Source organism: Talpa europaea, assembly GCF_964194135.1.
Source record: "Talpa europaea genome assembly, chromosome: 1".
Lineage (NCBI taxonomy): Eukaryota > Metazoa > Chordata > Mammalia > Eulipotyphla > Talpidae > Talpa > Talpa europaea.
Window position 1 is genome coordinate 117,617,840 of NC_140073.1, and position 23,750 is coordinate 117,641,589.

General features: G+C 34.4%; 1 protein-coding gene across 1 annotated transcript in view; it reads left to right on the plus strand.

The window, feature by feature from the left end:
* ITPRID2 (ITPR interacting domain containing 2) overlaps nt 1–22,545 on the plus strand; it is a gene marked incomplete at its 3' end in the record, with an annotated part of 36,404 nt that extends 13,859 nt beyond the window's left edge. The window contains exons 9-17 of the mRNA XM_084258994.1: nt 2,748–2,820; nt 6,550–6,638; nt 7,884–9,089; nt 11,023–11,100; nt 11,209–11,336; nt 11,729–11,873; nt 12,833–12,898; nt 13,889–14,350; nt 22,441–22,545. Of these exons, the coding sequence (XP_084115120.1) occupies nt 2,748–2,820; nt 6,550–6,638; nt 7,884–9,089; nt 11,023–11,100; nt 11,209–11,336; nt 11,729–11,873; nt 12,833–12,898; nt 13,889–14,350; nt 22,441–22,545 (2,352 nt within the window). The remainder of the gene's footprint in view (nt 1–2,747; nt 2,821–6,549; nt 6,639–7,883; nt 9,090–11,022; nt 11,101–11,208; nt 11,337–11,728; nt 11,874–12,832; nt 12,899–13,888; nt 14,351–22,440) is intronic.
* Between the last annotated feature and the right edge of the window lie 1,205 nt (nt 22,546–23,750).

Sequence of the window (23,750 nt, forward strand, 5' to 3'; positions counted from 1 at the left end):
ATCAACCTGTGTCATCCTTAGAAGTTTTAAACCTTACTCTGCAGTTAAGAAAACTGAGTGGCATGAATAAAACTTAAGTTCAGATCTTTGTATAAAGACTACATCATACAGCTTGCTAAATGTCAGATTGGTTGATAATATCAGACATTAGATAAGAACTCATGTCATCTGATGCAGACAGCCCCATACTACCATTTTGGAAAAATAATGCTTCCTTTTGAATTTTTGGAGATGTACTTAATAATTACACAGAATTATAATTTCTAAAGCTTCCGTGCTGATTTTTTTAATGAAGTCATATTTCATTATAACATGTTTATATTTCAGGTGTATATCACTGAAAATCAATTTGTATATTAATAATTGATTTTCTTTTTTAAAAACTACTATGCAATGTCTCTTAAATCTGAGAAGAAAGGTTATTTTTGTGACAACATGCATGCTATTGGTGTGTAGAATGCAATACAGTAATTTTGTGCTAAGATAGTGTATCTTGGTGAAGATAAATGTTGCAAAGCTTAAAAAGTCAAAGTCAGTACCTGCCATGTAGGAGGACATGGATCAAAAAGATAACTGCTTTTACTAACACATTTTTTAACTGAAGTAACCTAAATGTATGGGTTATTCTAAACGTGTTTTCATATGTCTTTAACTCTCCAAACATTAGGACCAAGCACTTTTATTGTTTTGGTATCTTGGTGCTCTTTTTTTTAAAAAAAAAATATATATTACTCAAAATTTCATACTTGACCCAAAGATTAAAAAAAAATCACATAAGGAACTGCTATGACCCATCATCAACTTAGTCAGCAATTTTTAACAAATATTAATCATGAAAGGCAACCTATAGCTAGTGACCAGAGTTTTACTGAGATTTTAAGACCAAACAGGGGAAAAATTATGCCACATAAATCTGTTCCATATTTCCTTCATAATTTTCTATAGTGCACCCCATCTTGAGTTTGATTACTTTACTTCGTGCAGTTGTGACCTATTATCACTAGTATGGCTCTTTCTGATACCAACAGTGATTGATGATTTTGCTGAATAAATAGGGAGAACATTGATTTTAGTAGTTTTATTAGTAAACTGTAACTCTCATCTCTTTCAATTAAATATGTATCTTTTTTCAATTATGCAGTTTATGAGAGTAGAATATTATTATCATTATGCCAAAGAGTAGCACCTTGAAGGTAGTATACTGAGGATAAGTATTCATCAGAAGTCTTGTTACTGGGTGACTGATTTTTATAACTCCAAAGAATAGAATGTAATAATTTAGTATTTTAAAATGAGATTGTAATTTGTCTATCATAGTGCAATGCTTAATCTGAGTGTCTTAGAATGTAAATAAAAATGCACTTGGATTCCTATTATACTTTTTGGTCTATTTCATATTTATTTTGCAGAAAACTCTTTGAAATAGGCTAGATCTGATTGGGAGACTAATATAGTCTTTTGTTGAATATTTAAAAAAAATGGCATTTTGTTTCCTTGCACAGAAAAACAATGGTTTTCCTGTTGAACTTGTTATTCCTGCTTTGAAGAATATAATACGATAATTTTCAATAATAACAAAGAATAGTAGAAACTATTTTACATATGATTTATAGATGATGGTTTTAAATAACCACTGTAGTTTCAGTTTTCAAAAGAAGCATAAACTTGGATCCATGAAACTGTGTGGAACAAGGATATCACAAATCAGAGCAATTTTTAAGTTACATAATAACATCTGTAACCTTTGAGCTTCTGTCCATGTCAGTCATTCTACTCCCATTTCAATGGAGTATTTTCTTATTCTTGAATGAACCATTAGCTCAGAAGTACTACCTAAAATCTGTTGGCTGCTTGCTCTCAGTTTTGCTCAAATTTGAACACTTATGTTTGGCTAATTTTCCCACTGTACTAGGATGTTATTATTTTAAGTGTCTAATCATTACCTAAAGTGTTAAAAATTATTATTACCCCCTCCCCACCCAAATGTTTAATTTTAATACAGAGTTAAGTAAGCTAGAATAGATAGACTGTGGTAAATAAGGAACCTAAATATTCCTAAGTTACATAGTTACGCAGGGAGGAAAATAATGCACAAAAGACAACTTTTGTGGCTACCTTTTCTGAACATGATTTTCAGGGAGGATTTATGGTGAAGGTCTTTCAGTTTTAGTTCTTTAATGAAACCTACGTTTCCACTTCCAGCTCCCAAGTTACGTCTTAAAAGAACATTTAAGTTAGGCAAAGCAGTGCTACACATGAGTGGTTTGTGGGATTTTATAAAGCTGTATGATGGTAGCGGTGTGCCAGTTTTCAGAAATGCAAGATGTGTAATTGCCTCACCTCTGGGTCAGTCGCAGTCTGTTGAAATGAATGTATTAATATTTCTCCTGGGATAGATCTTACCCTTTCACTTGTAGAGAGCTTTTCTTTTGCATATATTTTTCATTTAATGATAACTTAACAAAAAAAACAACTAGCTTACGCATGTAGTCATTTTTCTTTGCTAGTTACAAACTTAGAGCACTACTGATAACTATACTGTAAAATGGATCATACAATTGAGGTGTAGGATATTCCAACAATTTTGAAATAAAATCACTTAAAAAAATAAAGCCTTGGTACACTTTCAGATTGATCTGCTTATTAAGAAATAATTATCAAGAGGTATTGTTCTTTGCCATAGATTTGATTCTTTCAATTGTGGCCATTTGATTCTTCTAGTTTTAACACTTAAAACTGTTCTTTAGGTTCAAAGCACAGAGGGAGAAGCTCCCCATGTTCCAGCCACGTATCAGCTAGGTCTTACCAAGTCAAAAAGAGGTAAGCAAACCAATATCTGCTATTTCCTGAGCATTTTACCAAAGTGGTAACAGTTGATTTAGAAAAGGAGTTTTAGCTATCTGTACTTATAAGTATAAAAAGAAAAACAACATGATGCTTCTTTATGGTTTGCTTGTAGAATTTTTTGTATTGAAGACTTTTGTGCCATATATATAACATTAATTTGCTTATCCTGCGATGATCTAGTTACACAATTTTGTATACTCTAAATATTTTTCAGTTCTACATAAGGGCTAAATAGGAAGATTTAAAAAACAATAGATTTAGGAATCTTTTATGCATTGTTATGATTGAAACATACATTTGCATTAGTCATTTCTGGATTTTCATTATTTAAATATGACTCCTAGGTATAAAACAGGAATATGCCTCTGGCAATAAACCACAAATCTCTCTCAGCAGCAGTTAAAGCTAGTTAAGTTAAATTCAAACTGTGGATCAAAGGTGAGTTAGATATCATTCTTCTCTTAAATTATTAATTATTGACCAAGAACCTTTGAATCCATTCCTTTTATTTTTAACTTGCATGAGAAAAACCATGCAGCTCTTCCTTAATGTTACACAACTTTTGAGATTTAAAAAGAAAGAGAGGAAGTAAAGAAGTTCAAATGACCACTAAAGGTAGGACCGTTTATTTTTAAAACTTTATCCATGCTGAACCACTGTGGTTTTTTAACAAATATTCAGATACATTCCTAGAATAGGAAATTATGTATGTTCTCCTCTCATTACTAAAATGAATTCACAAAAGACAATGTGCACATGATTTTTCTTTATTGCAATATGCCACTAAGAAACAAGAATTCCACTCTCACTACATCACTATAGCTTTGGTCAGAAACAAATGATCCTTCCTATTTAATGTTCTTCCCCTTGTAAGTCCACAACTACATGTATGTTTTTACGCCATAAGGGAGATATGGCAGTTACCACTGAATCTTTACTTTAGATAGGTAGGGAGGGGATAATTTGGAGGAATCAATTTGCCCCTTTTCTACAGGGTATAAAACAGTATAATTACATTAAGATCTTTCAAGAGCAGTTTTCCTGTAGTGGGACAGATAGAATGTGGTTTGTATTCATATCTGTGTATTTTTTTTTCCTTTAATTGATATTGATACTCATATTTATGGGGCATAAGATGCTAACATTTTTATGAATCACATTTTTATAAATTAACAATGGTTGTGTGTGTGAAAGAGAAAGACAAATAGTGTTTTAATTGTTTTTGAAAGTATCTAATTTTGATAATGTGATATATAAGTATCTTAGATTAATCATAGTTGCAGAATTAGATCACTGATTATTCTGTTCACAAGTTAGTAAAAGACATATAGTACATGCATAAAAACATTTTAGTAATATGATTTTTGAAATTACAACATCTTAACCTCAAGTGTAGTCCTGGGATTTATACAGAAGCCCAGAGAGGTTTAGTGACTTAACTCATGTCACAAGCTAATAGTCAGTAGATTTGCTGAGAACAGACCAACATTTTTCTTATCACAGAAGACAAACAATATTTTCTTTAGTCTATCAGAGTATACCTGTGTTCTATTTTGTGTTTTTTTTTAATCATACTAAACAAAATTTTCAGATCTCTTTTCTCACTTTAATGCCTGCTCTAGCTTCCAAAGTTATCAGAAATAATGCCTTATCTCTTCAATAAGGATGGACAGCCAGTATTTCTCAGTTCTACTTTTTTCTGTGGAGAAGTTTTCTATAGACCTGTTTTCTAAAGAGCTATATTCTGGTTTATACCTCACAGAATAGTTTCTTATACATTCATCTTAGTTCCTGAAGTAGCTCTTTGAAATAGGAGAATTATTAATTGTTTTTGAAAGAGAGAGGGATGTTACTGCTTATGGCATTAAAATTGGAGCTTAAACCCAGGCCTCCATGTCCTCCATTGCATGACACCTGCTCCGAAGCCTGCCCTAACCTGTGTGAACTCAGAAAGCTAACCACAGACAGGGTATGTGGCAGAAACTGTATTCTGATGTAAATAAAACAGGTCCTAGCTGAGAGAATCTGAGTGGAGTTGGTCACTCTGGCTTCCCTGGACTTTCTTGACAACTGTTTTACCCAGCCATCTGGGCAGTTTCTCTTTTTTCCCAAGATTTACTTATTTTTATGCATACAAGAGCTGGGGTACAGGCCAGAGGTATGGTGGGGGGGGTGAGAGGATTCACCAGAGAAGGAGTGGGAAACAGAACAGGCAGATGGACCAAAGTACACTGCTGAGGGGAGCAGCGGGTGCGTCAGGAAAGGACTGCTGTGCCATGTAGGTAGCTCCTGGCAGGCTGAGGATCAAACTCATGCTGCAGAGGCTGCTGACAGCTTCATAGGTTGTGTCTTAGCCCTTTGCACCACCAGGGAGGCCCCAATTTCTCTTCTGTATCCTTTAAGAAACTGCTTAATTCTATTGCTTGTGGGAGATAGTTATCATTGATTCATTCAGCAAACTGTTTTTTATTCTAAGCTTGTTCTAGGTACTGGGATACAAAGAAGAATAAATAAGATTCCTACCTTCAGAAGGTAGTAGTTTTTAAGGCATGCAAGTGCATAATTCTGGTGATAACTACTAAAAGACAAGATGTTTATCATTTTAGCAATATAATATATATTTAGCACTTACGGTAAAAACTTACTGCAATTCAGTTTCAGTTATTCCAGTTTATCTAGATTTATCATATGAATCAATCTCTTATAAGACTGAATTATTCTAAATTTTAATAAGAAGATGATTCCATTTCATGATGCTCTATATTGAACCTGAGACTGCATTGGGATTTTTTTTTTCAAAGTCAGGTGAACTTTAATTGATTTTGTATTGTATTCAGCATCAGTTCTTTATGCCATTCAACAAATGTGTTTCATTAACATACTTTATTCTGTTCTGAAGTTCTTCAGAAAGTGCCTGTTTCATGAGACTTATCCCTTCGTAAATATAATAATTGTAAAGTCTCTCACACTTTGGAACTTGTGGGGCTGAGCTTGTGGTCATGCTTGCTGCGCTTTGTTGCTTTTTTACTTAAAAAGTTTTTTTTATTGGGTAAATAGTTATTAGAGTTTTGAGGAGAAAATTAAGCAAGATTTTTAGAAGCTTAAATATATTATGGCCGGATCAAATTTATTTGTTTCATAAAATTGTTTTGAAATAACTTTATAACTTAGAAATGTTTGCATAATTTTTTTATATCAGTAACATTAAGTACTCTTACATACACATTATTTAATTTAATTTGATCTTAATTGTGTTCTTATTATTCTGCTGGGAAGATAATACAAGTTTTTAACACTTCACATTTAAACTTCTAATCTCACCTACTATATATCTTTATATATTTACATAATAGAAGTGGTTTACCTTGGAACTTTTATTTTTATTAAAGCCAATTTTTATTTCAGTGTTTTGTCCTGTTTTGTCCTCCTAATTCAATTAATCCAAGACATTAATTGAAGTTACTGAAGCACTTTAAATTAGAACTTAATTAGCAACTAAACACAATTTTTGATAGAATGTTTCAGTTTTTGTTTGAAGTCAAGTCACTTCCTGTGCCTGGATGCCACAGTTTTACATAACTTGATTTCTGGAAGGAGTCAACTTTGTTTATCAATCTGTTGGTAGTCATAGATGTAACTAATAGTGTTTTTCTCAATGAAGTTATATTTAGCAGTTTTGCATAATAATATTTCTTCTGGTAGATCATCTATTACGTACTGCAAGTCAGCATTCTGATAGCAGTGGTTTTGCTGAAGATTCAACAGACTGCCTCTCCTTTAATCATCTTCAGGTAAATTTTCTGTGATTAAATTCTGTGGTTTCTGTTTCAGTTAGTATGTAAGTGATTTTTCATTAACTGTGTGTTTCAAAACCAAATGTACGTAATTTTAATTTTTCCAAGTGACAGTAAGAATAACACTTTCTGGGATACAGATGTTTACCTAAGCATTTGACTACTAATTTTAGGTTTCACCAATTCTTCCTTTCTCTCTGAATGTTTAAAAATAACAAATTGAAGCTTCTTTATTTTTTACCATCAGGTTGTTCTATCATTAATCTATTCTGTGTATTATTTTTCTTATTTTTTACCCTCATGTTTAAGTATTTTACAGTTATTATTTTGCTTATGTAATAACTAACATAGGGTGCTGAAAGTTACGTAACTTTTATACTAAAGTTTATTAGATACCCCAGCAGATAGGCACAACTTTATTGTTAAGGGGTCATAGTCAATGTGTGGAATACACAGGATATATATGAAAAGTGTTTAAAACATCTATAAGCAAATTTTAAAGACAACCGAAATAGGAGGACTCTTCCCCCCCAAAAGCCTTTAGAAACATAGCATTTAAAGAACAGACAAGAGAAGTGTTTAACGGGACTCAGAACGAATATTCCTACAGGCAGGAAAAGTACAAGATGAAAGAGATTTTCAAAAGGAAAGCTATGGCCCTCAAAGTGAAATCATGGGAGTTTGGTTACTTGGAAGTTGAGTCATTGAGTGAGTAGTTCTGATGTACAATGAAGCAAAAGCATAACTGGAAAGTAGATGAATGATAGGGAAAGAAGACATGAATATTGACTGTTTTCAAATTTGGAGGATAGAGATGACTTAGAGGGAAGTTGCTTGACTAAGGGAAGGGTTTGATGCAGAAATATCTGAAAGGTATGATTAAAAATACAGGTTAGAGGGATTAGCTTTGAGAAAAAGGACAGTTTTCTTTTCAAAATGGAGGGGAGGGAATGATGGAGAGGTGTTATATGGGAGATTGTAGTTGTTGGGAAAGAAAGTAAAGGAACTTTGGCCATTTTCTTTGAGTTCATGGGTGTTTAAAAGGAGATCTAAAGAAAATAGTGAAAGTGTGGAATAATCTTTGTGATAAAGTGGAGGGGTTGCTAATCAGGGTGAATAAAGGGTTTTTAAATAGTACCAGACCAAGGGATGGAAACTGTAAAAGAACAGAAATATCATAACAGTTTGGCACTTTATGATCCTTATCTGAATTCTCCATCTGTCCCTGATTTCCTTTCACAGGTTCATGAGCACTTGCAGACCATGGGGAGTAGTGCTGATAGCTGTGACAGTGAGACGACTGTCACGTCATTTGGTGAAGACCTTGTCACACCAACAGCACAAGATCAGCCTTATTTCAATGAATCAGAGGAGGAGTCTCTTACCCCTCTAAAGAAAGGAGGAGAGAAGGCAGCAACAGTTGGTCATCAACAAAGAAGGTCATTTAGCCAGGATTTCCCCCAGTGCGAGACTGTTGAGAATACAGGAAATAAACAGTCCACCAGTAGTATTGGGGATCATGTTACTGAAATTACTGAGACGAAGGAAGATTTGTCTCCAGCACAGCCAGTAGAACTGCTGAGGGAAGCAAGTGCTGAAAGTGATGTGGATATCAGCAGTGAATGTGAATTTGCACAGTATACCACCCACCATATTCTTAAATCATTGTCTTCTATTGAATGCAGTGAGAAGGGCTCTGAAAATACAACTGGGGCTCCCTCTTCTGTGGACAGAGTTAATACGGCTTTGCAAAGAGCCCAAATGAAGGTTTGCAGTCTGTCTAATCAAAGAGTAGGACGTAGCCTGATAAAATCGAAAGATCTACTAAAGCAGAGGTACTTATTTGCAAAAGCTGGCTATCCTCTAAGGCGATCTCAGTCCTTACCCACCACCTTACTGAGCCCGGTAAGGGTTGTGTCCTCTGTCAATGTTCGGTTATCCCCAGGAAAGGAAACCAGGTGCAGTCCTCCTTCCTTCACGTACAAGTACACACCTGAAGAGGAACAGAAATTAGGAAAAGAGGTGACTGAGCATGATGGCCAATCTTTAGTTAAATCTACTATTTTCATATCACCATCATCTGTGAAGAAAGAAGAAACCTCTCAGAATGAGGTGAACCAGCTGGAAGAATGCCATCATCGAAGGACTCCTACCTGTCCACTGTATACTCCAGCACCTATATCTCAGTCCACCTGCTCCCTTCACTCTGTCCACTCTGAGTGGCAGGAAAGGCCCCTGTGTGAGCACATGAAGACTCTGAGCACTCACAGTGTTCCCAATATATCCGGTGCCACCTGCAGCGCCTTCTCCCCTTTTGGGTGTCCTTACTCACATAGACATGCTGTCTACCCTTACCGAGTATGCCCTGTGAACCCTCCTTCTGCCATTGAAATGCAGTTGCGAAGAGTATTGCATGATATCAGAAACTCACTGCAGAATCTTTCACAGGTATGAGAAAAAGTATCGGTTTTGTTGATTTGACTACTTTTTAATTCCCTGAGAGCTAAGACTTGTCAGGGGAAAACCATTGCAACTTTGTTTTTTTATGTGCCCAAACTTACTTGCCTTCTTCCTATAAAAAAGGTGTAACTAATCCCAAACAAGGTCTATTTCTTATTTAGGTATCATTAGGTACCCTTTCTTCTTCAGTCTCTCCTCCTTTATCTTAGCCAAGCAATCTCATTATTAAAACCTCTTCCCTCTTAAAGTTCTTTCTGTCCTTTCTTTTACTATTTGACAAGTGCTCACTACCTTTCTCTTCTAAGTTTTCCTCCCCTTCGCTCCTGCGGCACAGTGTCCTCCTGTTCTGCTCGTAGCTCTCTGCCTAAGCTTTCCCCTTCACCTACTGACTCCTGATGCTGGTCTCCTGGCACAGACTTAGTCTACTTCCACTGGGTTTAAAGACTGGAACTACCCAGAACAGAAAAATTCAGGTAAATTGTGAATTGAATAAAAATGCTCTGTGTGTCTTGTTACTTTTAAAGTCATTGCTCTCAGATTTGTTAGTAGACTGGAAATAATTTCGAAAAAGTAATAAAAACAAGAAAATTGTCTTTAGATCTCCCTTTCACAGTTTCTTTCTAAATCACTTAAACAGTTGAAGAAATGAAGAAAAGGATAATGTAATGGTCATTCCTGGTGCTTCAGTAGAGTCAGGAGGCATAGAACATATATGATAGATCTCTATCATGTACTAGTAGGCGGAAAGCCACCTTGAAAGTAAAATCGAAGTTGTAACTTTTACAAATTATTCAGTAAAATATGCCTTCTTTCATATACAGATTTTATCCTCATGACAATTATCTTCTAATGACTTCCAGCTAACCAGAATATGTTTCTTCCACCTCCTCATAAAATGTAGTTCTGTGATAATATCTCACTCATGGAGACCTTTCAGCTCTTCCCATGTGAAGAAGCTGGGATTTCCTAGGACTGTCCATCTCTACTCTCTTGGTGCACCTTTCATTATAGTTCAGCTTATTCTGCTCTAGAAAAGCAGGTCTCCCCTTGGATGTTTCATCAGTATAAAGCAAATTAATTTCTCCACCTTCACCCCATCCTACACCAATAGACAAGTGTCTTCGTGACCTGGCCTCTGTGTCTCATTCTTTATGTGTGCACGTTAGCCAACTTGGAGTGCATGTGGGCCTCTAAGTAGTTGTATGTCCTTAGTATCTGCTTTACATGATACTTTTATTTTAAATTTGAATTGTCTTGCCCTGCCCTTGTCTGTCTTTGCCTGACCAAGTCCTGTTTACTGTTAAGGCTCAACTCAGATGCCAACACTGTTGTGATCACTTATTCATTTAATCTGAATTTTCATTTATTTTTATTGCAGTACCCACCCCCCTCCATTCCATTATAATATATATATTTTTTTTTACTTCTCTTTTGTTTTCTTTATTATATTGTGAGAACACTTGAACTCCGGGAGTGCCTTTTACCGTTTTTATGTTTTTTCTTCTCTGCCTAAAGTAATGACATATGGTAGGTGGCTGAGAAAAAGGACTGATGTTTGTTTGCTACTCCTAAGTCAGTAGTTTCTGTAGTCTTAAATGAAATTTACTGTGGCCTCTCCATTTTTGAGTTTTGTTTATTTTCCTACTTTCTTAAGGCAAGAGGAAAGTCCTTTCAGACACAGATTTAAACTTTTGCTTTGCCTTTTCCTCATTCTAAATAGACTCATTTACATATCAACAGATAGATATAATAGGTAGCATGGGGGGGATGGTGGATTTTTTTGCTTACAGTATGAAATGGCAGATTTTTCTCTCAAAGATAAAATATATAGGCCCCAAATTCCACCTTTTTAACACCTTAGATAATTTTAGAAGTAGTTACTTTGACACTGGTTTCTAATCATACTTCTACTCTTTTCAAGTACCCTATAATCAGAGGACATGACCTTGCTGCTGCTCCATATAGCACTCAGAAATCATCTGTTCTACCTCTTTACGAAGTAAGTTCTTCTTTTTTTTTTTTTACGAAGTAAGTTCTTGACTTAAATCTTGATGTTTCAAAATCACGTCTTTGATTTTGAAATAATTTTGTTATTTTTGTGTTTTAGAATACTTTTCAGGAGCTCCAAGTTATGAGACGGAGCCTAAATTTATTTAGAACACAAATGATGGATCTAGAATTGGCAATGCTACGTCAGCAAACCATGGTTTATCATCATATGACTGAGGAGGAAAGGTAAAAGTTCGCTTTGTTTTAATGTAACTCGAAATGTTTTTAATGCGAAAAGAATTTTCAACTTTCTTTTTAAGCTAGTTCTTATTCTACTGGTATGTACTCTGTATTTTGTTACCCAAATTAGGCAGTAATTAGGTAGTCCTGAGTAAGTTTCTGTCTTCATTGTATTAAGGAGAAACACTGATTTAGTTATTATTGTTTGAGATATTTGTATAAGAAGTAGAGGAAGAAAGACCAGTTGTCATAGTGGTTATACCTGCTGTATATGCTCTTGTACTAATTCATAGAATTTGGATATTCATTATCTTCTGATGACTTTAATAATGTCAAGAGAATTATGAATAAAAATCCTCAAACTGCTTTTTTCTGAGTCTGTGCTTGTCCATACTCAGGTGTGAAGTTGATCAGCTCCAGAGTTTGAGAAATTCAGTTCGAATGGAACTCCAGGAACTGGAACTACAGCTGGAGGAGCGTCTGCTGTGCCTGGAGGAGCAGCTGCGTGTGCGTACGCCTTCTCCCTACCACTCCTCGACACTGGTATGGTACCTTATGGCTGTCATAGTTTTTACTCATAATTTTTATGTTCTAATCTAGGATATAGGCCTTAACTTAAGAATATTTATTTTATTTGCATTAGAGGCATGGAGAATATTTAAGGAGCCTTTCCCACAAGTTAGTTGTGATTATTTTTCTAATTACCTAGATTAGGTAAAAAAATTAATTGTTATTTTTCAAAGAGAGTAAGGACAATGCTAAATGTGAAGGATTTTAAAGGAAAAATAGATGATTAACATATGATTAGTTTAGATTTTAATCATTTTGTAACTGCAAAGAAAAAATATATTTTACTATTTTTCTTTTTCTTGCCTGTCACTAAATAACTTCCCTTTATTTTGGATTCTTACTTTCCTTATTTTGGAATCAAATGAGGTCATTATAAAGGTGGAAGATATTTTTACAACCAAGACAATGAAAAGAAACACTTTCTCTTGTCCCACTTTTTATATTTTTAATGTTCCTTTCCATAAATTTTAAACTTCAGTTATATTATTATTTTGGCAATATCTTCACAGTTGTTGAATATGTTGTGTTAAAATGTGGAAATAGTGGATTTTTTTCTTGAACAATATACTTGGTTTTGTTAAAAGTAAATGTGTGAATACTCTCACGTGTATGTACACATATGAAGTAGAATCAGAATAAAAAGTGTATATATACGCATATATGTATAGTATAAAATAAGTATATTCTATATTATTTATAGATATCTTTTTTCATTAAAGGTTTTTGATCCATTCTAAGAAATGAGTTTTGGTGACAGAAGAGCATCAAAATATCTTCTATGCACCTTTGGTCACAGAAGGATCCCGAAGAGTTGAGAGGGAACTTTGTGACATAAAGGGATGCATCAGAGCAATAATCAGTTGATTCATTTTATTATAAAACACAGTTGGAAAAAAAATATATGTGCACACATATATATTGTTCTTTTTCAGGGAATGTGTGGCAGTAGAAGTGCTGATAACTTGTCATGCCCTTCTCCATTGAATGTAATGGAACCAGTAAGCCTCTCTCCTTTTAAATTAGTGGGGAAAGGAATGATGTACAGTAGTCCCCCCTTATATATGAAAGAATGTTCTGAGACTTCCCTTGGGAAACCCTGATTATACCAAGTTTTTTCATATAGATGCATGCATACCTGTGACAAAGCTTAAAGTTAGGTATGGTAAGAGATAAGCAACAATAACTAATAGTAAAATAGATCATGTAATAAAAGTTCATTATTGTGGAATCTCTCTCAAAATACCTTATTGTATCTAGTATTTTCAGACCATAGTTGACCTGGCATTAAATGAAGCCATACAAAGCGAAACCATGGATAAGGAGGGACTACTGAGACATTTTATAAACACTGTTTTTCTAGTATATATGAAATTTTTTTAAATATATTTGATAAATTAATTGAAAGTGAGTTTGGCACTTCTGAAAGCCCATTGCCATTTTATGTTTTAATCTAGGACATAGGCCTTAATTTAAGAACATTTATTTTAATGGCATCAGAGACCCATATGGACAATCTTAGACCACCAGAAAGCCAGCTTAATTGCCATAATGATTTTATTTTTAGATCAAAAGGAGATAATGCATCACAAAAAGTATTTAATTTATTGCCTAGGAGAAGTTTTTCTAGTTTGATTCCAGGTGCTTTAGGTAGTTAAATCTAGAAGCTGGACTACTTTTTGAGCAAAACTCTGACTTTAATATATTTCAGTCAAATTGTTTCTTTTATAAATAACTGTTTTTCACTAGTTACTCTTTGGTCATCTGTGTATAGCAAGTAAAATTTTATCCAGCTATATATTTTAGCTACACACTTTATGGCATGATCTCATTACAAATTTATATTTCCAATTGAGCAAATTTCCAATTGCTAAGTGAATGAATTAAATCATGACTTTACAAGTTAAATGACTTTGACAGTAGGATTTTAACCTTTTTAACGACCAATGTTAATTTCAAGAGAGAACAATTACAATTTTTCTGTTCTCCAGGTTACTGAACTGATGCGGGAACAATCATATCTGAAGTCTGAATTGGGCCTGGGACTTGGAGAAATGGGGTTTGAAATTCCTCCTGGAGAAAGTTCAGAATCTGTTTTCTCCCAAGCAACATCAGAGTCCTCTTCCGTATGTTCTAGTCCCTCTCATGCTAATAAAAGAACTGGAATACCTTCTAATGACTCAGCAGTTAAACCCAAGGCCCATGTGGTACAAAGGAAGAAAGTATTCCGAGCATCAGTGGCCCTTACACCAACTGCTCCTTCTAGAACAGGCTCTGTGCAGACGCCTCCAGAAGTGGAAAGTTCTGAGGAAGTTGGAGCAGAAGAAGCCTCTGAGACTGTGGGACCTAAATATGAAGTGGAAGGAGGACATGAAAAAATCCCATTAATGCCAGCTGCTGAGGAAATGCATAAAAATGTGGAGCAAGATGAACTGCAGCAAGTCATACGGGAGGTGAGTAAAATCTACACTTAATTTATTTGGCAATATGCCTTGGAGGAGATTTTATTTGAACTTTTGCACTGTATTCAATAAGTTTTAGAGAGCTTTTAAATTAACTTTCAACTGATCCAGTTTGTGTCTATTAAATTATGTTTGTAATGGAATTTCTGCAAATTTTAACACTAATGTAAATAACGGCAGTTCTCTAATTTCACTCTCGTGAAGAAGGTAATTGTAGATTTCAAGATAGATAAACATGACAACTCTTTAGACTTGTTTCCACATTGGCAAAAAAAGGGATTATAATTTGGATCTCTTCCAGGATTAAAAGCTGTTATTCATGCTCTACTGAAATGAGGAAATGGTGTTGTGACTTGAATAGTTACAAAGAATTTGGTCTATTTGGTCTAGTAAATGCAAAATGTGGAAATTTTCATATGAGTTGTTTAAAGATATAAGCATAGAATTTTTATATGAGAGCAGTTATAAACCTGAGGTATTTAACCATAGCTCTAGGTTACTAACAGGATGGCAAAAAAATAGGAAAGTTAGTGTCAAAGGTTTAAGGGTAACTGAGAACATTAGTAAGAGCAGTATTTTGGCACTAGGACCAAAATTAGAAGGAATAGCATATGTATTATTTAAAAGGAGAAATCGCTTTAGATACACTTTTATTAAAATGGCTTTTTTTTTTAATCTTCTTAAATCACACTATGCCTTTGGGTACAAAGTCCAGTCAAAGTGTACAGATTAGATACAATTACATATATTGAATTTTCCCCCCATTCTGTTCTCTTAAGAATTCTTAAGAATGAGTATCTTTTCTGTAAAAGGGGAAAGGAAAATATATATAAATATATATAGAAAATATATATAGAAAACATGAAATCCATAAGCTTAAAGTCGTATAATAGAAGGATGAACAAGACTACCCAGGAAACAATGGAAAAACCACACAGAAAAGCATTGAGCATGATGTATTCAAGAACTAAGAATTTAGAAATGGAAAGGATCTAAATAAGCCAGAGAAATTGGGATCAGCGACTCCCTAGTTTTAATGGAGGTATTTCAAAAAAAAAAATTAGCAATATGAATCTAATTTATATTTAGAATTAACATAGAACAAATTTCTAGTGATTGTAGGTGAGAATGTTGACAACGGACCTAAATCAAATGGACCATTCATCCTCTGGTCCCAGGGACTAGTTTGTGTGCATTAGGTACCATCAATTACAGACATGTGATTTGTATCACTTGAAAAGTATGCTAAAAATGCAGTCAGTTTTATAGTATAACATGCTTTCCTAAAAATTGCTGTGTTGTGCAAATTAGTGCAGTAAAAACCAGAGCTTACAGAAGTGTAACACTCAAAACTTTGTCAGTGACATACTTAAAATAGAACCATAATAAAAAATAATAAAAAAAATAGTGTAGTTTTATGCATGTCAAGTTGTTCAGAACTACATAAATACTGTAATCTGACACTCTATCTTGAAAAAATCCCTAACGTTAGTTTGCAGAATTGTGTTTGGGAAGGGTTGCAATTTGTGAGTTATTATGAAGTCATAGAGGGTGATCTATAATCCAGCAAAAACTTTTAATACCAGATAGAGACAGGTGTGACTCATAATACTTAGTGAAGTGAGATAGCTGGAAGATGTTTAAGGTGTGTGCATTTTGTGTACTGTATTCCTAGGTTCAACTGAATACAGTTCCCTGGTTTACTTTGTGTTCCTTGCACATAAGCAAATGTGAAACTTATATTCATTTTTTCATATTTCAGTTATGTTGAGAACCCACATTCATATTTCAGAGCAAATGTTGTAGCAAGCAGAAGAGATTGCACGTATATAATTTCTTTCATGGCATGACTTACTAAAAGTTTAAAAGATTTTAATTCTATGTTTGTTCTGCAAATGTAATTATTTTTGCAAGTTGGCTATTACTGGCTAACGTTAGTAAACTGTATATCCACTCTGCTCAGTTAGGTGTGACTATGATTGTCATCCATTCTTATTTATATATTTCATATCAAATAACATGTTTTGAATGAAATTGTTTTTCTACAAGTATGTGTTAACTGAGGAAGTAAGTTTTAAGGCAACTTTTTCCCTTCTAAGAATGTGATATTTTGTTGTGAATGTGTTTTTTTGTTTGCTTTGGTTTGAAAGTTTTCACTGAAAATTCTGTTGTTACTTAATTTGGCACAGATATTCCCTTACTGCACACTTGAGTTCTTTTTAAGTTGTTAATGGCCTGAGATGAGCTATAAGTAATTTCTAGGAGTAACACATTCCTAGACAAGAGCATGGATTCTTGGGTAATAGAACATAGCATATGGAAGTTACTGTTCCTGTTTTTGATGCTTTGGATTAAATTGCTTCATCATTCATAAGAACTGCCTACTAAACACAGACGATTTTCTAATTTGAAGATGTTTAAACTGCTGTACAAGGTAGATGTTTGAAAATTTTTTTTCAGGGGCTTCCCTAGTGGCCTAGGGGTTAAGTCTCAGCGCTGTCACCTCAGTGCATTGCCTGAGTTCGATCCCCGCCCAGGGACCTAATCCGCATGTCACAGCAGACCTCGCCTGTCTTGTCCACTGCTCCCTTTAGCAGTATATTTCAGTAAATCCACCTGCTCTTCTCTCCACTCTGTCTCTAATGAATCCTCTTACCCCCCCCCCCAAACTCTGGCCTACAACACAGTTCTTCTATGCAATAATAAATAAGTAAATAAAATCTTTAAAATAAAAAAGAAAATTATTTCAGAATTTATTACTTAAACCCATTATATCTCTGATTCAGAATGTGAAGTAGTTTGGAAGAAGTTGTGCTTACCATTTACCCTTTTACTGTCTACAAAGAAGGGTTTACTAAGCAGGCTATGTAGCTCCTAAGAAGCAATACAGTATTTAAGATGTACTGAAGTTTTGTTTTGTTTTTTTGTGGGACCCTCGCCAGAGGCTGTGGAACTAACCTGCGCTGCAGAGGCTGTGTGCAGCCTTGCAGCCCAGCACTCAACCACTGCACCACCAGGGGAGGCCCTACATTATTGTTCATTTTAAACAATATTTGCTTCTTCCCACCCCCTCAGGTGTAGTCCCCATAGATTTCCTTCACCAATGCACTCGTGCACCATCACCTCAGTCCTCTGTGCGCCTCCCTCCCTCCCTCAGATCCCTCTCCCTGCTCCTCCCCTGCAGGATGTCTCTGATTTGATTTTGAACCACTTTAAAAGCATATATTGGTCAGCTCAGTTCTGGAAACAATCCAAGTGTCCAAGGATAGATAAGTGAATTAAAATGTGGTATGTGTACATAATGGAATACAACTCAGCTGTTAAAAAATGAACTCTTGATGTTGGTCACATTTATAGAAGTGGAGGGGATTACACTAAGTGAAATAAGTCAGAAGGGAAATACAACTATATTAATCATAATAGATTTTTGTTTACATGTGGACTACAGAGAAACAAAGCAAAAGGTTGGTCAAAACCAAAGCAGTAACAAACCCTAGAAATCTGTTGGTAAAATTAAGGCTACTAAGGGGCATGGGAGACAGTGGAGGAGAGCAATGGCGATGAGGTGCCAATGGCTAATGGTAGAGAACTATGGGTACCTTGGTGGTGGGAATGGCTGGTGACATGCATCTGAGGAGGAGTTATCTTATAACTCTGAATTACATATACTGCTGTAAAGCAGTGTTGAATAAAATAAAATTATTTTTAAAAGCATACACTGGCAGATAAATCAGTGCATGATAAACTAGTCCAGTGCCAGTATAATTTTAAAAAGTGATTTATTAATGTTATCCTAGTTCAATTACAGTGGTATTCTCTTCAACTTTGTTCACAAAATATTTAAAATTCAGATTAATCTTGATTCCATTCAGTTCAGATCCATAGTCTTTTTTTCTTAAACATACAGGGTACTGAGTTCCACTCTTTTTATGCCTGTTGTATTAGCTATCAAGAAAATTAGATTCTGTCTTTCCAGTAAGTTCTGGGCTCCTGACCCCATTAACAAAGTCACTATTCAGGAAGGCAAGATATAATCTTGGATTGAACAGTTTTGCAGGTGAGGATTAACTTTTAGGAAAGTCATCTTATTGCACTCAGGGTGCATGAAAACAATGGTGTCTGTCAGGCTTTTGTTTCCATCATTTCATCATATGTGAAGCTTTTAAAAGAATGCTTTTGTTTGTAATGTGTCTATACAACAGATTTCTTCTTTAGTAGGAGAACATTAAAAGAAAGTTCATTCAGACATTTAATAAACTCATTCAGTAATGTCCCCTCCTTCAGATTAAAGATACCCCCTTTCACTGCAGATTGTGTAGTGGGAAAATACTCTCTCCTGGAATTTTCCCAGGTGGTCTGTGATAATATATAAACAGAATGAAGCTGTTTATAGTTACTTAAAAAATAAGTTATAGAAAGATTTCTTAGTAGAATAAAGTGGCATGTGCCCACAGAAGCAAATTCAACAAAATTAAACATCAGAAAGAACAGAAACAATTTTTTTTTTTCCTAAAAGGGAACTTTTTTTTTTTTTTACTAATGAAAGCACCATTGTTTTGTGTCTCTGTTAATATTTTGACAGTGTAGGATTCCTTCCCTCAGGTGTGGCCATTGTAGCCTCCCCACCACTAAAGCACCCACAGTCCATTGTGCTCCCCTCCCCCCCACCATTCTCACCCCTCCTTCTTTGTCTCCCTCCTCCCCTCCCCTCTTAGATGCCTCAGAACTATGGTCAGTTTTCAAGGGTTGGTTTTAAAGTTTGTCTTTGTTTGACCCTTTGGTTGGGTCAAACAATTTTTTTTGAATGGGACAATTTTATTTTTCGGGGGCAGGGGAGTAGATAGACTTAAGTGTCAGAACTTCTGGAATTGCTTCTTGGTGCCAGTGACATTGAGCACATTGAAGTGAGGTCTTGCTCAGGGGCTGGCATTTACCTTGACAGTGTCACTTATCTTGGATATCCCTGAAGCAAGGGGATAGGTTCACAGACATGGTTTTTTTTTTTTTTTTTTTGAAGATTTATTTTTACTTATTTATACAAGCACTGGGTACAGTCAGAAGCGCGGGAGGGTGAGAGAATTCACCAGAGCCAGAGCTGGGAGCAGAGCAGGCAGAAGGACCAAAGTACACTGCTGAGGGGAGCAGCAGGCGGCAGGCGCAGTCCCACAGTCTGCGCGCCATGTGGGACCCTCCTTCAGTGGCCGGGGAGCACCCGGGGATTGAACCGGCGCTGCAGAGGCTGCGGGCAGCTTCGCAACCCAGTGCTCAACCGCTGCACCACCGGGGAGGCCCCACAGACATGTTCTTAATGTCACTTTACACTGCTGTTGTCCTGTTGGATGTAGTGGGAGTTATCTTAACAGATGACAGTAAACCACTGCATCTTTGTTTTTAGAGAATTTTTCTTTTTTGTCTAAGCTCTTAAACTTGATTCATGACTTTTGGTCTCTATTATACTTCACCGACATGCTTTGAACATGTGTTTTGGTAAATAACATAACTTATCTGAGTTTTAAACAACTTTTAGTGATCACAATATAAATGGCTGCTACAGAGTGGGCACTCAGTAGGTGCATCTTAAATGGGTGTTGCCCCACACTTCAATCTGTTTATGTGGCCAATGAACTTTCCTTTCTTAATTTCAAGTAGTCTGTCCTCAAGGCCTGCAGTACTTTTTGGAAATTGTGTTCATAAAGGTAACTTTACAATCCATCCCAGTAGTGTACTCGCTCTTAATTCTTTCACCTTCTCTGTAGCATGAGAAAATTTAGTACTAATTTATATTCCTTAAATAAATTATTAAAAGCATTTTGTCATCTTCAGTGCTCCTTTGTGGTTGTTTTTCTACTGTCAGTTTCTTTTTGTGTCTCATACTCTCTCTTGCACTCTTATTGATTCATTCATTTATTAAACACTTACCTTGTGATACAGTAATAAATGAGACCTAATCCTCTCCCTGAAGTAGCTCACAGTAAATAAAATTTGACCTCAACTTTCCTATTTCAATTTTCTTTTCCCCTTCTTAGGAACTATCTTGTCAATTAGATTAGAACTATCTTGTCAATTAGAACTATCTTGTCAATTGACAACTATCTTGTCAATTCCCCCTGCCCCCCATCCTAGGTGCTGTTGACTGCTAACCTAACAATTATCTGACATTTTCTGCTTTTGTGATCTACTAATTTAAAGTCTGCTATTTTTCTGAGAATTTTAAATTTTTTTTCTTCTAGCTCATACTCATCTCTTATTTTTCAAATTTTATTTTGTTCTTATATCATTAATTAATTGATTTTTGCCTCTTAATATTTTATGAAACAATTTTTTTTTGCCTATCTAGATTGTAACATCCTTGATGGTAAGAAATGGTTTTATGCTTTACTTCAGTAATGATTTACTGTTCCCATATACAGAATCACATTGGCACATATTTTTGGTTTGTATAGATACCTCTGCCTTGTTTTTAGGATGAGATTTAATAAAATTACTGTATCATTAAACAGTGGGACTGGAAAGATTATACTACTCATTTTCTATTGTAAATACTGATCTGCAGTGGTTCTGATTCATCATTTATTTGCAGTTGTATACTATGGGAAAGAAATTACAGTTTTCATAGCATTAAATCCAGCACATATTTAAAAAATGAATCTGAGTTACTACTAACTTTAAAAAACCTTTGATGATGTTTACAGTTTAGAAATAATTGGTAGAGCATAAAACAAGAAGCTAATATTTATTTAAATCTGTTCAGTACAGATGGTTAGTAGCAAAGGAGCATTTGTTTCTATGAATACTTACGTATAACTTTATGTTTTGTGTACCAGTTTTGCATGGCAGATTAACACAGAGCTGTTTTTGGAAGCCTTCAATTGTGATGTGTTCAGGATGTGCTTGCAAACATTTTAGGAAATAGATCAGGCTGACAGGAAACTGTAGAAATGTAGAATTTTTAAAAGGTGGTTGAGAGTATCTCAAGTGCTAATTTGGGAAGGCATTATCAGTTTATTTCAGGAAATACACATTTAAAACATTCACAAAGGGCTATTTGAAGGTGATGTTGTATCATTAGAGAAAAGTGAGGGTAGGCGTGTGTAATGTTTGGGCATCTGGAGAAGAAAATCTTGATTGTCTTGGTCCCTACATCTGTTTCTTCTCCAACAACCAAATGAAATGCCTATTCGTATCTGAAGCAAAAGTTTCATTTGGTGGGTGATAACAAGCACTGTACAACTAAAGAACAATTACTTTTTCTAGAGTTTATAGTTGTTTACAGGATGTTTTAAAATAAATTGTCCTAAATGATTATTTTTTCTTCCCACTTAAAATGTGCATGTTAGGTTAGAACAATAAATAATTTCTTTATATACTTTATTTTCAGTTGGCATAAACAGGCCACATACCTGTATATTATTTTGCCACTAGTGGGTTTTCTTAACAATGAGAACATTGAGTATCCTGCTGATTAATATACAAAGGTAAACATTAATAAACAGCATCAAAGTGAACCTAACATTTAGTTACTTTTTCCAAGCTATTTTGTGCTATGAAGCAAATTGTTTAACAGAAGCTTTTTAATCTATAACAACATTTATGATTTCACTCCTGTATGGTATTTAGAGAAAATAAACTTATAAACTATAAGACCAATTAAGTGGTTACCAGGAGTGAAGAAGAATGGAGTGGGTAAATCAGGTAAAAGGGGACAATTTGATGGAGGATAGAACTAAACTTCTAGTGGTAAACTTAATTTAGAATATACACGTGTTGATTTCTAAATTGCACATAGCTGAAGCTTATATACTTTAACAAAAAAACATATGAAATAAAAATGCCTTATGTTCTCAACTTAAGAATTACGATAGTTTATAATCCAGTTTTCTGAGTTGTGCTATAGACTTAAATCTGATTGGGGTTTGAGAATAGATGAATGTGATATTCTCAATACGTCTGGATTTCATGGAGATTCACATGAATGTTGCACCTTTCTCTATGGTTTAACTGATTGCGGGAATTAAGTGTTACTAATTATTTTTCTGAAAATAGTCATATTGTTAAATGATTTTTTTCCTTTTCTATTCTAGATTAAAGAGTCTATTGTTGGGGAAATCAGACGAGAAATTGTAAGTGGACTTTTGGCAGCAGTATCTTCAAGTAAAGCATCTAATTCTAAACAAGATAGTCATTAAATGGAATAGGTAAATTTTTCTCAATTTATTTTAGATAAAGATAAATTAGCACTTGTTTTTGAATATTTTTTTTTTTTAAAGATCTGTTTCTCTCACTGAATCTTGAATTTCGGTTGTATATAACATGTTACCATAAGTTTGGGAATCTCATCAACCCCATTTTAAGTTTAAGCAAGTTACATCTCTTATACTAAACCCCAAGGAATTGTCTGTATTTTTATCATTTTACTGAAATTTTGTTGTAATAAATAATGGTGAAATTGAGGAAATCAGGACCATCAAACGTGAGTCTTATTTTAAAGATTTAGCTGTAATATTTCAGGTGTACAATTTATGGACCAAGATTTTAAACATCAATCACAAATTTTTGTATCTTAATGTTTTGTCTTTTAAAGACACACATTCTATGTCCATATCTAGTTATACTATATAAAAAACTTTATAAGTTTTTATTAAAATGAATTAATTTCATCTTTGCTTTAATTGCCTTTTATAAACTACATATCAATAATAAAACTTGGTAGATGCAAAAGTAGAATAACTTTTCAGTAGAATAATAGCTTTACTAAAACTATTACTATCCATTCAATAAAATGAGAAATAAATTTAATTGAAAAGTGTATGTAATTTCATCTCTACAAAAGGGAAAAGTATTTTGATTACCCATATTATAAATCAACTAATAGTTATTCAAGCCAAGGATAAAAATCTTGACTCTTGGAAGCTATATAGTAATCATCATAGTAGGATCAATGTTAATATATATATATAGAGAGAGAGAATATTCTCAACCCCCCCATGAACCGTTTTAATAACAAGTTTATTGTTAATAACAATATTTATTGTTAATAACAATAGTTTATTGGAAGTAATTTAACAATATTTTTAGAAGGTATAATGTTCATCTTTCTTACTTTTTTTAAGGTTGGGATGGATCCTATTAGCCATGGGATATGAAGTTATCAATGATATACACTGGTGGAGGTATTATTTGTGCTTCTGAAGATACTTGCTGCTCAGCTGGGCTACTGTATACAGTGTAAAATGTTTATTTCTTCACATATCTTTTTAAAAAACATACATAGAAACTTAGGCACTTTGCTGACTTTCTCAACTATCAAAACTGTAGCCATTTGAAAAGCCTAATATTTATTTGTATGTCAATATTTTCCAATCAATTCCCTATTTAGAATTAATTTTAAAAC